A 17,366-nucleotide genomic window follows, 5' to 3' on the forward strand; every position below is an offset into this window, starting at 1 on the left:
TATGTTAAATAATGTTAAATAATAAGTTTAAGTCAACTTACTTACCTATTATGTACCAAATTGAAACAAAAGACTGTTATAATTCAATAAATTTAAAAAAAATGTATTTACAATTATCCTTATGTTTTTTCATTGAGTTCAAGTATTCTGTTCACAATCACCCCAAATTTTAAATTTTGGTTATTTTTTTCGTGTCTACTTTTTTAGTAAGCTTCTTAAGATCTGGTTGAATTGATGTAAGAGCAGTTCTTAGTAATTCTGTAAGATGATCATCAGTCAAATTTGAACGATATTTTGATTTAATTATTTTCATTGTTGAATAAAGTGATTCACATGAATACGTCGTTCCAAAAATTGATATCAATTTTACCGCACAGTTTTTAATATTTGTTTATTTTAATATAGAAATATGCTTCCAAAATTCCAATATAGAGGGACAATTGTTTATAAACTGCTTAAGACCTTCATCTTCTAATAACTCCAAGAGTTCTATTTCGAGATCAGAGTTTCATCGAGAGCAATCTTAATGTCAATACCCCGAGTAGTTTCCTTCAATGAAATTAGATCTAACAACTCTTCTTTCACATCTACATCACTCGTAACATAACGAACAAATATGGCTAACTGAGGTTTATCTTGGATATCGGTAGATTCATCTAAAGCTAGACTAAGAGATAAACAATTAGCAATGTTGTTTTTTAAATTGGTGAAAATATCAAAGCTAATTGTTAAAATACGCCTTTCTTTTGTATGTCGTGATACTGGTACATTTTCAACCATTTTTAAAAGTTTTTGATTTTCAGGATTTAAAACAGAAATTACATCTAAAATATTTTTTTTTATATACTCGCCGTCCGTATACGGACGTTTTGCTTGAGCAATATTAAAGGCAATTACAAAACTTGCTTCTACACAGTCGTCTGCCTCGTTCGTAAACATTGTCATAACATTAGTTTGTTTAGCAAATTTTAATTTCATCGAACATAGCTTATTTTTCCTCGAACCAGAACCAATAGGAAATTCTCGACTAAATGTGCTGTGATTGGTTTCGTAATGCCGTTTTAAATTACTAACCTTAAACTGTGATAATGTAACTTGACATATGACACAAAATGGTTTATCGTTTTTCTGTATGAAAAAGTATAGTTCTTCCCATTCTAATTTAAATTCCCGTTTTTCTTCTTCATATTTACGTTTAACCGCTTTATTAGAAATTGACATCGTAACTAACTTTCGCAATAAGTATCGGTAAAATATTACAAATATAATTATTAAATATTACAAATATTTTACAAAACAAATTGAGGTGTTTACAATAGGACTATTCAACACAGACTACAGACTATATTAAAAACGATATAATTTCATATTTCGTAATTTGATATGTTTATCGGCTGTTTGCTATCTTTATTACTTTTGTGGTATAAAAGTACACATTAGATAATTTGGCTCTTGATATAATTTTATTAATACATGTGGCTCGCGTACATAGTCATGTTGGCTACCCCTGTTATATGTTGTATATAAATTTTCTTTTAAAAGACATTATCATAATAAATATTATTAAATAATAAATTATGTATTTTATAGAAGTTTTATACCAATGACTAGAGAAGAGGACTTGTAGCATTTGCATATCTTTTTTGCACAGCCACAAAAATAGTAGAGTGCAAAACAAATACGTTTCATGCTTCCTCAAAGTTAGTTTTGAAATTTTATTGTGCATATAAATGCATATTTTGCGTTTTTTTTGGTTTTTAGGGCATATTTCTTCCATCTTATACTTTTAGATGCATATTTTAAATAATTTATCATTTTATCAATATTTTTTCGTCGACGTTTTTATTTATTTATTTATACAAACAAAATAACGTTAAATTTAAAATTATTTTAAATTTTCATCATAATATTAATATGGTTTTTGACTTCTCCCAGACCCATCATCGTTTTTCTAAAAACACGTCACGAGAGTAGTCGATTATATTGTTGTTGGGTTATTAATTTTATTTATAGACAGATGAGATAATATTGTTCAACGCACAAAATATTGATACGGGCCATGGGGACGCCTGTCGTCAATATCGGACATATTCATATTTCAGTAATCGCTGTGTTTCTCAACGGTTGACAGTCCAAACACGTTCTATTTACTATTTATTATAAAAAAATGCCTAAAGTAAATATCCAGCTAAGAAAACCCATAAAATAAACCCAATTAATTAATTTTAACTTGTAAGTTGTTAAATAAAGTTGTCAATAAGATTTTTTCATTATAATAAGTACCTACGGAAAAATTCTTATTTTATGTTCAAAAAAATTAATTTTAAAATGCATATATTGTATATTTAAGTACATATTTGGTGAATTTTTAGAGCTACAAGTCCTCTGGCCTACTAATGACCAATAAGTTGTTCAAATTGTAAATCAATAGTTTTATTTTTTCCATTGTCTATTTTACTATATTTATATAAAAAAAAAAAGAAACTAGTTTTGGTTTATTTGTAAATAAAAATAAAATTTTCAATATACACAATTCAGTATATCTAAAGTGATTAATTTGTGATGGAATATGAGAAAAACTAGGTACAAAATTTTTGATTTTTTTGATTACAAATTGGTACAATATAAACTAATAAAAGATAAAATATATATTCATGTACATCAACAAAAACAACTTTGTGTATATATGTGTATATTTATAATTTAGGTTTGTGTATTTTATATCAATATTATATTTTATCTATAGATTAATCTGTCAAGAAGGTTTTTGATAAAAGTTTCATCAATTATGTACAATAATCTTTGATGAATATATTTATATAAACTATCAAAAAACAAAACGGACATTCTTAATACATTTTAATTATTTATTAAGTTATTCATTTCAGTTTTGATATTAATATTCGTAATGACGGTATAAAATAATAAACATTGTCTAGATCAAATAACTATAATAATGGATAATTAGACTTATGTGGTACTTAGAACTGTATTAAATCCCAATAATCGTGTGTAAATTATTCATTTGGATCTTGAATCTAAATATATATCAACTAATATTATTTGAACATTCCTCAGTTCATAATCGCCTCCTTTTCTCGACTCTGCTTTGATCATAATCTTCTTCCTTAACATTAATTTCTCCTTTCTCCTTTCATTTAATTTTTTTTCCCATTGCATTCTCCAAACCCACGAAGCCGTAAGTGACTTGCATCACATTATTTTCTAATGCTTTCCTCTTATTCTTCTCCAAGATTCATTATTTTATAAAATCTCCTCTCTTGGCTACTCTTCCCCTGATGTAATCATTCTTCTCAATTCTCGTTATACTTCCGTTATCTCACTCGTCATTAATTTCATCCTTAAGGCAAGTTTCCGCATTTAAATTATTTTAATTTTATATTTTACTGTATAATTAAAATTACAAACTCATTATCTTGTATCGTAAATAATTTTTAATAATTGTCTTTTTACCAAATAATTAATTGTCATACTGTAATATATATTGGATATTAAAAATAAAACCACTAATATATTTATATATCTTTATAATATATTTATCTAAGTATAAAGTCATGTAATTTATTGAATCTATTAATGTTTTTAAAAAAAATGAAGAAATAATTGGCAGCATTAAATATCATAAGCATTCTTTAAAAAAAAATTAAAAAAAAATAAATATTGTTATGACTAATTTTCTTGTATTCATATTTGTATAGTTATATAGTTGTACTAGTATATGAATGGTGATGAAAAAATTATGTGTTTTTATTACCAAAATGATTTTTGATTTGTAATTTGAAAAACTATTACAAAAAATTCAGTATACAATAATGTTAAAGTCAACATTTAAATAGGTAGTGGTTAGTATCTTGGTAAACTATGTAAGCTACACATAATCGTCTAACTGAAATCTAATTTGATCTCACAAATAAACTGTTACCCTCAAGACTTATTTGGATGACATTGTTCAAAAGCAATCAGCTACACGTGACACGAAGCAAACGAAATGCATACGAGACTAGTAGATAGAGAGATAAAGAGAGAGAGAGAGAGAGAGAGAGAGTAAGTGATAGAGATATCTAAAGACAAAACAAACTAGATATCTCGATGACAGAACTACGTGTTTTGCGTAAAAGTCATTAAAGTGAAAGACTAAAAACGTTTGGCAATTGTAAAAGGCATTGAATAGTTAATTAATTTTTCTATGCGTGTATACATATGTGTGCTCGTCTTATGAGTATATAACTTAATCATAAAACCGGATCAAAGTTTTCACAGCGAATTAACTACATATATATATGTTCACAACAATAACAAGAACGACAACGTGCAGGTCTTACGAGTACGCCGTGTACATACTACACATAATATATATCCGTGTGTTTTTACAGTACAGTCGTTTGACGGGTGCGGCACGTACACGCACTGCGGTTTTATTTTTTTCTACTTTTTTCCTTTTTCTCTTTATTGACCCGACAAAAAAAAAATTCTAAACTCGTGTTCGCGTGAGAGTAAACCATAAAAACTAAACGTTCGAGTGGCAAAATTATCTCATCCACAACAACCCCAGTGCCACATATTATATTAAACGTAATGTATATATATATAAATGTATTAAGTTCTACGAAAACTATTTGTCCGTCTATATTTATAATACGTAAGCTTGTCCTCGTAAAAGGTAGTTATCCAACCGAAAACAATGATATGAATCCCATGATACTTCAGCTGTTTAATCGTTTTCAAAAAATACACTCAATTGTTGCCTACTACAATCGGTAATGGCCATTGCGCAGGGTTTGTATACATTATACGTGGATACTTGAATTTCACGATCTTAAGTTCTCGATCAAAATAACGCGTGTCACATCCAACTTTGAATAAACGTAATATAGTGACGGATTTACATCGGTATACATCCAAACCAGTTGTGTTTAGGCATACGGCTATCCCATTGTCTCTGACCTTAGCGTTTAATGTTTGGAGGTTACGGTGAGCACGGAGGTGCGGGATCGCTTACTCCTTCAATATATGAGGAAATAACGATTATCGGCGAATTTCGTCGCAAGAACGCCAAAGGCGTTTCGAGTTATATTTAAATAGTAAAAAAAAAAACACAATATTGAATGACTTAAATAAAAGTGCAAAAGTATAAAAGTGATTTGGAAAACACGCGTGACCTGTGCACATAAAACCAATAATAATAATAATAATAAGAATTACGGACGTTTTCACTCGACTAGAGAAAGCCACCGGAGTTCGATGATACGGCAGGAGGAAGATAAATATTGAGATGAGTAAGGTCGGAATCCTTACGAATAATTATATAATATAAAATAGTACAAATGTTTATGATCTAAGATAAAATTATTTTGTAGCCAACTGTATCAATTCGATACGATTATATTATAAAAGGTTTATCACGTGCGTACTCGAAACATACAACATAGAACAAATATATCGTGTGGAACATTTCATTGGATAGATGATTTTACAAACATATACGACCATGTGCAAATAGGTGATTTTTAGATTTCCAACAATGTTAAGACGGTTCTACTTTTTCTGTTTAAATTAAAGATCAAACATTTAGGTCGTACGTACACGCAGTAAATATTTTAGATGGAGATTTCGATATTCTATTTTTTCCTTCGTGAAGGTTTTTTTCAACTAGGAAGCAAAATATTCATAATTCGTTTGTAAAATTAGTAATTTTATAATTTATGATCTTACAGATTCTATGCAAAGATCAAAATTAAAAGATTACAATTATCAATTACATATTTTTCTATATAAAGACTTAAATTAAATGTAACAACATTTATGAATTCCCACAACTATCGATTTTTTGTTATAGGTTAAAAATCTCCATTACATAAATTATAATTTATAAAGTTATACTTCAGGAGCAGACCTTAATATATTGTATTGAAAATTACAATATGAAACATAATATATAAATATATAATATTTTCTTTTTGATATATAAAAGATGCTTACGCATACAACATGGTTATATTATGCACTGACTTGTACAGTTTCTCTAAAATAATATTTAATGCACATCACTGGAAATATAAAACGTAATTGGATTTTTCCAAATCCTTTTCTTCCCGATTTTATTCTTGATATTCAATACAAGCTATGGATACCGTGAAATTAAAGTTTCCTAGAAGACTGAAGATGTTCCACAATATTTTCCTTACCAATAGAAGTTCAAAGAAAAATAACGAATTTTAAAACGTCCAAGAGAATTTTTCAGCGAAGTTCATAAAATAAATGCTTTTGTTTTTGTTGAATCATTTAACTTTTTTGAAAATCAATACATTTATAATAAATAAAATATTGAAATAAATTCAATATCATACATACATGATGTAATAGGTGTACATACATCTATGATGAGGATTTTTTTTCGTAATTGTTTCATACAAAGTTGTCGAGTAAAAATATTCAGTACATCGTCGTCATAAATCGAGTTTCCTGTGTAAAATGACATGTTCATATTGATAAAGTATAGTTTTTATTCATATACCGTTGTTATTGTTTTTTTTCTTACAACTGATTTCATTGAAAAATGTATTCAAAATAATTTGAAATCAGATACTCTTCAAATAAATCATATCAACAGTAGTCTATGTCTACAAACTTTTTCATTCGCGGGCCACATAAAATAACAATAGCTCTTAGCGAGCCAAAATGTTTGAACACATATAATTTTTAATTTTATAGAAATATATATACTTATAAACTTTGCATATTACACATATTTTTAGATTATTTACCGTTCTTTGAGTGGCCGGTTAAATCTTTTTTGCGGGTCGTAGTTTGAAAAACCCTGATGTATATTATAGTAACTAGTCCAGACAATAGGGACCTTTGGAATTTTTTCGAAAATCAATGCTACTCAGGTACGTCGAACTTATTATTTCATAATAACCAATAACCAAACGACTGCATACTAGTTGCGTCCCAAAGATATCAACGAAAAAAGGTCTAATCCGAATTGCGGCCCGAATTTATTTTGGGTACAGACGAGTTGCGGCCCGGGTTTTCTAGATAATTTAATCTTGACTGATAAAATATTTTGTGAGGCTTTTCATTCGAAATTCAACGCTTTGTTCTACAGTCCTCATCCTAAAATGTTTGTATTCATCGATATTCTGAACAATGTACAGAAGGACACCAAAATAAAATTAAGAAGCACGCACTTAAATACTCGTAGAACAAATATAATTGAAAAAGAAATATTTATTAGAAATGCTATGAAACGGTTAGCATAAAACCAAATTGACAAATTTGAATTAATACATCATACAAGTTTTTACTAGTGCCATAATACCTAAGAATTATACTAAATTATACTAACAATTTTAACTTCAATAAATATCATATACGTTTTTACCAGTGCTAAAACATTTTAATATCAGATTTTAATGTCAAAAAAACTTTTTAACCTTAAAAAATATCATATATGTTTTTACCAGTGCCAAAATGTTTAAATAAAAATTATAATTTTTAACTTACCTGCAGTATCTGATAAATGTGAAGGAAAATGAATCTTTTTAAATTTAAATTTACATATTTCAATTAATTTAATTTTAAATTTCGATCCGCAATTCGGAAAAAAATTTTCCCGCTAGACGCAACTAGTAACCACCCAACCAAACGTTTCGTCATTAATATTATTTTTCAAAAACAAATATTAAATAAAATATGTTTAAATTCGTATTAACAATAAAACATTCATTAATATTAGAACCAATATTATGAATGAAAATATACAACAGAAAATACCAATTAATAATTATATTGCTGGGTTGTCTTTTACATATTATTTGGTATTAAAGAATGATGACGGAAGGGAAGATTTTCAATTATTTTATTATACCAAAAACATTGAAATCAGATCTAATTTATGGAGGAGAAAAGGAAATTTATCACTTGCAGTGTACACTTCATACTGCCCTGTCACATATTTCTTTAATATTTTGCGTACCAACTGTGAGAATATTACAAACTCGTATACTATTCTAAATGCTATGTTCTTAGTTACTATTCTAATACAAACGAACTATCCGTAGTATTGACCAGTTAAGTAAGTAAAGTAAAATTACACATTACATAATAATAATAATAATATGTGGTAGGTAAAATGTTTTAATTATGATGTGATGCTATTTATATAAGAAGAATCTATTTAATATTGCCAATTGTTTTCGCCTCGATAGAGATGTATATTAATACCTATAATAATAGGTATCAGATAGTTCTTAATCTTTATATTATACTAAAAACAGAAGTGTTAGTATCATCTTTGAGCTTACCACCGTATAATTAAATGTATAATTTTGGACGAACACATTGGATCATACAAACACATATTTTATTTATAGAATACTCTTGCTGCATCCTATAATTCATATAAAAAACAGTAAGTACGCATTCCTATAATATTTTATTGAAATAAATAAATAAAAATTATACGACTTAAACATACTAATGTAAGTGTATTTTGTCGTGGTTAGGGAGATACTTTTAATGGAATTTAATTGAATATAAACTATATAACAACTATTCTAATCATTAAAAAAAAAAGTTACAAAAATGAATTTTAATGCTTTTTTTCATGAGAAAAAAAGATTTTAATTCAAAGGTTAAAACTATTTTTAAAAATATGTATACAAATATATGCATATATTAATCAATTATTTATACTGTTTATTTCGTTACTTGTTACCCGAACTATTGAGTTTCTCGTAAAAGAAAGTTTTCCTGTAGCACTCGATGACTATAAAAACGATAAAATTGAAGTATTTACTTATATTTTTCTATCATCAATGTTCTCTTCATAATTGATTGGTCAAAAAAGTTACCAAGATTTTATAAAAAAAAAAATTAAAAATTCGATGTTAAACGAGTATGAAGTATAATGAAGTGAAAAACAATATTCAAAAACATAAATTAAATACTATAAGACGTACGTTTTATTTTCCCTATACAAAAATATGATGAAATCGAGAAAAAAATATTGAAAAATCAGTAGCTCTTTTGTTCCGTTCACAACAAAAATGAGCAAAATGTTTTACTTGTTTTTGAATAAAAATAATTAACTGACCGAAATTCTAAACACTTTTTATCAGGAATATTTATTTGTATTATTATATTGTTCTTTTCTATCCAGTATTATTTTATTTAGACTCATTTATAATGAATGTGTTAAATAATTTGCATTTATATAAGTACTCTACACAAATTCATACAATTATTGATGTATAATTTTCACCAGAAAATATATTTTGGATAGTATTTATTACACATTATTCAAAAGGTAAAATTATAAAAATATATTTTAAATAAATTTCTTTCCATTTATGTGTCTACATTTCGTATGTTTTTGGTTCCTTTTTAATTTAGATTATTGAAAATTCTAATATATTTTCATATTTTATTACGTTTTAATTATTTTATTCAGTTTTAACGTTGGTATATTTTCTATTGATATATGAGAATTAGAACTGATCTTAGTACCATACATTTTATCTTGAAAAAATATGATATATATTATACTTGAATATATTTGTGTATATGTGTGTGTGTGTGTATCTTATAATACAAACGATAAATCTTCTTTTCAAATGATTAAACTTTTTTTAACTTTTCCATTCCATTGCCTAGTTTAAATTCACAGTTCTATAACTCATGTCATGAAACTTTGTCTCAATTCCTGACTACGTACACAAAATTAAAATTATGCTTTTTATAGTATCGTAATACATAAAGATCAAATTAAATATGATTGTTGTAAAATACAGTTTTTAATTCCAAGTATATATTTTTTCCCCCATTTCTCACAAAGATGCAATAATTTACTGTCTATTCTCTACAGTCTACATAAATTATGTCTTTAGTAATGTCGAAGTACTTACTTTGGTTTATAAATAAAACGATTGTTAAAAAAGAGTTAAACATATTTTGCAACATAATTTTTATAAAAAAAAAAAAAAAACCTTTCAAATAATTTTATTTACTATCTAAACGTTTGATCTCAAAAGAAATAAAAGAAAGATTGAACGGTATCAACAATATGCTGCTATCTTCACACAGAGTTTAAACAATGACTGATTTTAAATTGAAACGTTGATATAATTATTTAAGACTACCTAAAAGTTGCATAGTAATCCATGATTTTTTTTTTTTTATATATTGTTATTAATTAATATATTTTTTGCAATCCAACTGACTCCAATTTACAAAAAAACTTTAAAGACTTCATTATTTTCTATTATCCATAAAACGATTGGTACTTGAGTCCAAGTTTTTCGTGCCTGAAGTAATACGAAGAACTAATACATGATTGTCAGGCATAATATTTTACTACGATTTCTATAGTTGGTATGTTGAATAAAAATTTCTTTTATCATTTTTGTTGGAAATGTAATTATTGTGATAAGTTTCTATCGCATTTCCACTATTAATATTGATTGAGTTACTCAATTGTTATACTATTATTATACTATTATTATACTATATACAATTATTGTTACTCTATTATAGTGAAACTAACTATGCTATATGGTTCAGATTATTGGGTGGTTGACAAAATAATATAACGTAGTATGAGTGTTGTGAAAATGAGAATGCTTAGATGAATGAGTGGAGTGACAAATGAAGATAGAATAAAGAACCACTATTTGAGAGGTAGTATTTGGGTACTGATTATTGTGGATAAAATGAGAGAAAATAAACTTAAATTGCTTGGATATGTGATGAGAAGAGAGGAAAAGAAACAAATGCATTAAGAGTTGGTTTGAAAATAAACGTTGAAGGAAAAATAAGAAGAGGAAGACCAAAAAAGAGATGGTTGAATACGATTGAGAATGAGAATGAGGTATGTGCATAAGGGATGTAAAAAATCGAAACTAATAATTGTTAAGAACTAGGGTGTCCGATTCCAAATAGTTGGGAGAAAAGCGAAGGAGAAGAAGAAAAGAGGTTTACTAAAACTACTTGTACTTTTTAATTTTTTTACAAACCAACCATTGATTGCAATCATAGATTATAATAAATCGTAGTTTAAACACAAATATTTTTTAATATGGTATTTTTCTTAAATGACAACTAATATTTTAAACTGTTTTTAAAAATGTCTGTAAATAAGAATTGAATATCAAAACAGTAGTTGATTAGTTTCAATTTAAAAGTAATATACATTTTATGAGTCATCCAATCTAGTCACCTCATTTAAAATACTTATTGACTACCAATTGGTAACTACTATCCAATAGTTCTTACATTGACTTTTTCAGATAATAAGTATTTTTTTAATGGCCTTAACGGCCACAAACCACGAGAAGAAAAAGATGAAGTATTTTTTAAAATTCGATGGTAAAAATATATATTGGTTTTTAAACAATGTAAATACCGAGAAAAGTATTAAAGATAAATATAAATATATATATTTTTTTTTTTTAATCTGAAACTGTATATCATAAGATTTTCCAGAGTTGAAGCTGTAATCAATTCATGACCTGGATATTAAGTAGGAATATATTCAGGCTTAAAAAGTTATCTAATATATTATTATTTAATTATTAGAAATAATCATGTGAAAATCAAATTGAAAAACAAACTTGCGGCTAAAAAACAATTTAATGTGGTTGATGTAGTTCAGTGGTCGGTGACCGGCGACCCAAAAACAGCATCCAACCCACACGTCTCTTTTATACGGCCCACATTAAATTCCAAAACTAGGAAATTTCATTGAATATCTTATCAATTTATTGTATTGTCTGACCCGTGAACACTTAAATTTGTGAATGTAGCCAAAGAGTCCAAAACGGTTGTTGACCACTTGTATAGCTTATAGTAGTACTTTGGTGCTCCCTGCAAATAAATCACATTTTAAACTCAATGCTAATACTTCCGAGTACTTAAGTTTTCACACCCCATTTGAACGGTGTTTGATCGTCAATCACGACTGAACACAATTTTTGTTTGGGTGATAGAAGGAAAACTAACAATCTTACGTCAAATACATACATATGTATTGTAATAACAATAATAAATATATTAATTGTTATACAAATAATGATAATACTATTATGAATGAAATCCGAACAATTCGTTATCCGACGACCAACCCTATCATCATCACTGTTTCCTCCAGCACCGGAATGGTTAATTATACGTTTTGTTTTCGAAATTTATGAAAACACAAGACTAATGAAAATAGTCTCCCCCTCAGCCACCGTTTATTCGAACGCGACTCATCATCACGTTACGCAAAAATTAACGCGTAACAGCGAATAATGCGAACGTCAACGCGTCGTCATTGTGCACGTAATAGAACCGCTTTTCCAAAATATTGATCTCGCACGCTGGTGCCGTTGTCACGCCTGCTGCTGCACACAACAATCCCACGTATTATTATGTAAAACCTTCATGTCCGCATATTATAGCAGTCATATGGCTACGATGGAAAAGACGAAGACCACACGCCCTCGCAAAAATGACATCGTATCAATTGTATTTAGAACGGTATCATTATGTTGGAAAACCGACGATGTCAGCCTCAGGCGTTACCGCGGCTACCCTATTCTCATTAACCTAACATGCCACCACCACGGTCTCTGTCTAATAGTGCATCAGTAACTTATCCACCGAAGAATTTCGATTTATTTTGCTTACAGTTTTTTATTGTACCCCACTGAATCCCCTCGTTTTACACTCAAAATAAAAAAAATATTACATATAAATGTATATACGCAAAAATCGTATTATATGTATATGACGTGCTGGCGGAGCACGTTCTATCTAACTCTCTAAATACTTAGTTTTTTTTTTTTATTAGGAAATGCGAAAATTTATCATGAATATTCGTCTTATAACGTTGTTTCCCGTAACGTTGTTAATTTAATTTCATCAATTTACATCAATTTACAGAGAAACGTGTCGTCGTATAAATATACGTTCCCCTCGTATCATTATCGCACGTTCTCATTGCGAAAAAAATCGTCTATACACACACCAACGACATCTTCGCTAACAACATTCCCACATCGCGTTGCGCATTCGGCTTTATTGCGTACAATCTATAAATACACGACGAAGGGAGAAGACGGTGGCGCCGAAACGGATAAAAAAATATTTTTCCTCCTCGTTCTCCGTGGATAATTTACAGTTACAGTTTAGTCAACCGGCTGGATAAACTTTGAAATGTACAAAAAAAAAAAATGAATTGCCGCCAACGAATTACGACGAGTCCGAAACTGGTAACGATGTGCAGCAGGGTGGCCCGTGGGTGGCAGAACGGCGACATACGTTTTTAGTCAAATTAGTCTTTGGCGCCGAAACGCACTCGGCTTCATACTTTCAACTTAGTTTTGAAAGTTCCAAAAGCTGACGATCAATTTTCAGATGAAATACAAACACATGGTGCAACACTACCAATGGCGTGTACTTACCAACCAGGCACTATGGACACACCGGAGGAGTGGTATACTTTAATGGGAACATTTTTAATATGATTAATATCAACCAGTTTTTTTACTTTTCATCTCGAATATTTTCGTTTTTATAACACTTGACTGGCCGAATAGCTCGAACAATTGTAATTAAACGATTGGAACCTTAACTAATTAATTAATAAGTAATAATCCGATAACTGTACGGATTTAGGTATTGTAATGCACTACTATGATAAAAACTACAATCACGAGAATTTTTCCATATTGAAAATTTGAAAATTGCCACTATCGGAATATCGTTATTGGCATATATATTATCTGTACTTCGGAAGCAATCGGATGATTCGCTTCATTTTGTTAAAATAATAATAGTATTTTTAACCTTGTTCTGCACGAGACGCAACTAGGATACGGAAAAGAAAATGAACCGTCTCAATTAAGTTATCTTCACCTTTTTAAATCGCCGTAATACTTACTCGACGGTTTCACGAATTCATATTTTATCGACGACCGTTTCACCAACCTTTTGCCGAGAAACATATTATAAATTAATTATTAAATCGAAAACTGAAGATCGTTAACGATTACTTTGAAATTTAATTTTAGACACAAAGTACCTAAAATTTGGAAACTATATGTGCATTATATTTTATCGGTCATTTAGAACAGCGAACATATATAAATTCGTGCATGCGCACTACCAAAAGGATATATTACGTCATGCATACGCATAAATATTAACAGATACAACTATGTGTGTCGGGTGTGTTGAAAAATGAACGTCATACACGTAGACGTAACAAGGTTAGTCCCCTTCATCATGTCACGTACAATAGATATCGAGGCGTCCGGCCTTTTTCGATTATTTGCAAATGATCTGTGAACGTTAGTTTTTTTTAGGAATTACAGATGTCAAATTTCGCGTGAAAGCGATTTTCATGATTTGGCCTTCCGTTCAAATATTCAAAGTATTATTATTATTATTATTATTTATTATTGTTAAGTATTATTCAAGTTTTCCCAAGTTTTCATGAAAATTGACATATAAATTTGTTAGACGAATAAAATGGTGATATAACCAGGAAATTATTTCATAACATAACGCTTAGCTATTTTTTTCACTATAAAAAACGTACAATTAAATCAATATACCACGTAAAAAGATTTTAAAGACCGTATAAAGATTTGAGATGGTCTTCACCCCTCTCCCTGTTTTACCCTAAATACATACAAACCCTTTCTACATCTTTTGTACCTTAAACGCACTACCGAATACTAAAATCTGGCTTTTGAAATAATTTCTATATATAATTAAACCCTCTCCACTTGACGATTTTTATTTTATTTTAATTTTTTTTTTTGCGGTTTTCCTCCTAATCAGATTGAAAATGCTTTTAACTTCAATTATAATTTCATCGATTGTACAAACTTTCATTCTCAATTTAATGAGGGTTTTTTAAACACGCGTATGTACAGTATAAAAACATACAATATTTAAGGGACACGATATTTGTGTAGATGTTTAAAGTTATGATCACAAGATTAGAAGCATTAGTCATCGTATTATAATTTAATCCTCAATTTCTTGTAACTAAATGAACTCGTGTATGTACTTAATAATACTTATTAAGATTTCTTTTTGTTGCTGTTATATACTCGAACACGTTTATGGCATGTCATTTTATGCGGTACATCGTCTTGGCAATGATTTCTCATTTTGTTAGCTGTAACGGATTTTCTCTTTATATAAGGATTTTGTTGGCAGAGGTTGTGATAGGGACTTAGATATCCTTTGCGTTTTCCGCATAATTCTTCTGGCAGTTTGTAAATGTCCTAAAACGCAAAGATATACTTGGGCCGACTATTAATCTCAGTAATTCCGACCTGCCGCATAGTATACCTAAGAAGATCTCACTGCTTCCTATTCCTCTTTAATGCAAATTAATAAATGACTATGGAGGTTTTCAGTTTTCATAAAATTGTTATTCTCTGTTCGTCTATTATTTCGTTTTAAATAAACATTTATATTCCAAACTTAATTCCTAGAAGGTTTTAAATTCCAATTGAATGATAATATAGCTCCATTTTTGCATTTAAAAAATTTAATAGAGGGAAAAAAGAAACAATTAAAATCATCCTATAAATTCCTCGACAGTATTAAACTGAATATTAAAATAAATAATTTATCCCAATCGACATAACAAATTTCAGTCATTATAAGTTATATAATATTAAATACACGTAGTCTTGATAATATCTTTGTGATGAGATGTAATTAAACTATAAATGCACGGTGCAAACGTTTTATTGTTTAGAATTCATACTATTATGTGAATAATGAAAAGACTAATGTGTAACAGTAACTATTTAGCCCCGATATTTCAAATATTTACTTTTAAAAAGTCTGTCGGCTCAATTTTGTTTTTTATTAATGGACAAAACGGTATTGGCGAGTGTTAAAAATGAACCCATTATTTACGTGAGTCTGTATATATCCTGTATAAAGTGAAGTGAAAGAAACATTATGCATTTTTCATTTCAATTGTAGATCGAATTTTTTTTTTTTTTTTAATATTATTTGTTATGCGATTCCTTTTTTCTTATTCTTGCTAAGAAAAAATCACATTACTAACTCGGTCGTAGAGAAAAAACAACATTGGATCAAAGTTTAAAAACTGCATGATAAATAGCAAAAAGCGTAAATAATAACATTTGACAGGAAGGGTTCAAAACGTTACGGTCATAAACCATATCCGGTTGTTTTTCAGACCGTCAAAATGACTAGTAATAAATATGAATCCTTCTCGTCTTTTTTTGAAATAAATACATATTTTCCAATAAATTTCCTATTTTTATTTGTGAATTTAATAATATATTTCTAGTGAGTCTAAATGTATGGGTGCTTCAATATCATTTAATTATAAAATTATCATGTAAACTTTTAAATTCAATGAAATTATTACATTGATGGACAGTCAATAAATCGCTAGAAAATTATTTACTATCAATGTTATGATGGAGTTACAAAGTATTTATAAAAATCTTTTAATTATAGGTACGTTCAATAGTTATTAGAATTGTTTAAAGTTCTTGACGGATCGTTAGTGAAGTGTATATATTTTTTCACTTCAATATTTTAAAAAAATTATTTTTTGAACGTAAAGTTGTTTTCTTTAGAGTAATTAATAGAATATAAATTAAACTCAGTTTAATTTTAAAGCAACATACTTATTTGAAGCGTAAATAATTGTAGCTAAAAACTACGAAGAATTAACCGTATTTTACGGTGAATTTGATCTTTTACCATTATTTAATATTAAATTACTGCAATGATTGACTATCCAACCCATACTTATATTATGACATATCAATTTACTTTTTTCATTTGATTGAATGTCTTTTTTTTTCAGGAACGATAACCAGCACAGGGCGAATTGGTGAACGACTAAGTATATCTGGCACGAGATTAGACACTGGGAGTCCAGTAAGATTTGGTACCAAGTCCAGCGTAGAATCACTTAGACATACTGCAGGCCGACAAAGTTTACTAGACTTAGTAGGATGTAGATTTGGCGTCAATCGAAAACCACCACAGGTCAGTATATTTGAAATGTAAATTTACATTTTTTTTTTTTTTTTTTTTTTAGTGTATTACAACCATCAAAAATCAGTAGAAGTCATATTTAAATTCCCCCCACTGACTAGTATTACATATATCTCTAATAATACAGTGATCGGGAAACTAAACATGATTTGAAATTTTAATATTGACCATTAGTCAGTTAACAGAAAAAATTAAAGATAATCCTATTAATAATTAAAAGTTTACTAGATATACTTTTTTCGGATTCTTAATATTTTTGGATTTTAAAATTTGGGTGGTTTTTAAAAAAAAAA

The 17,366-nt window shown here is 28.4% G+C and overlaps 1 protein-coding gene across 1 annotated transcript in view; it reads left to right on the forward strand.

Annotated features, from left to right (window-relative positions):
• The window catches only part of LOC112679295 (cyclic nucleotide-gated channel rod photoreceptor subunit alpha), a 164,039-nt gene that overhangs the window by 122,236 nt on the left and 24,437 nt on the right, over window positions 1-17,366 (forward strand). The window contains exon 4 of the mRNA XM_025549043.1: window positions 16,880-17,064. Coding sequence (XP_025404828.1) covers window positions 16,880-17,064 — 185 coding nt within the window. The remainder of the gene's footprint in view (window positions 1-16,879; window positions 17,065-17,366) is intronic.

This window comes from Sipha flava, unplaced genomic scaffold (genome assembly GCF_003268045.1).
Source record: "Sipha flava isolate LNK unplaced genomic scaffold, YSA_version1 134_pilon_pilon, whole genome shotgun sequence".
NCBI classification, from domain to species: Eukaryota; Metazoa; Arthropoda; class Insecta; order Hemiptera; family Aphididae; genus Sipha; species Sipha flava.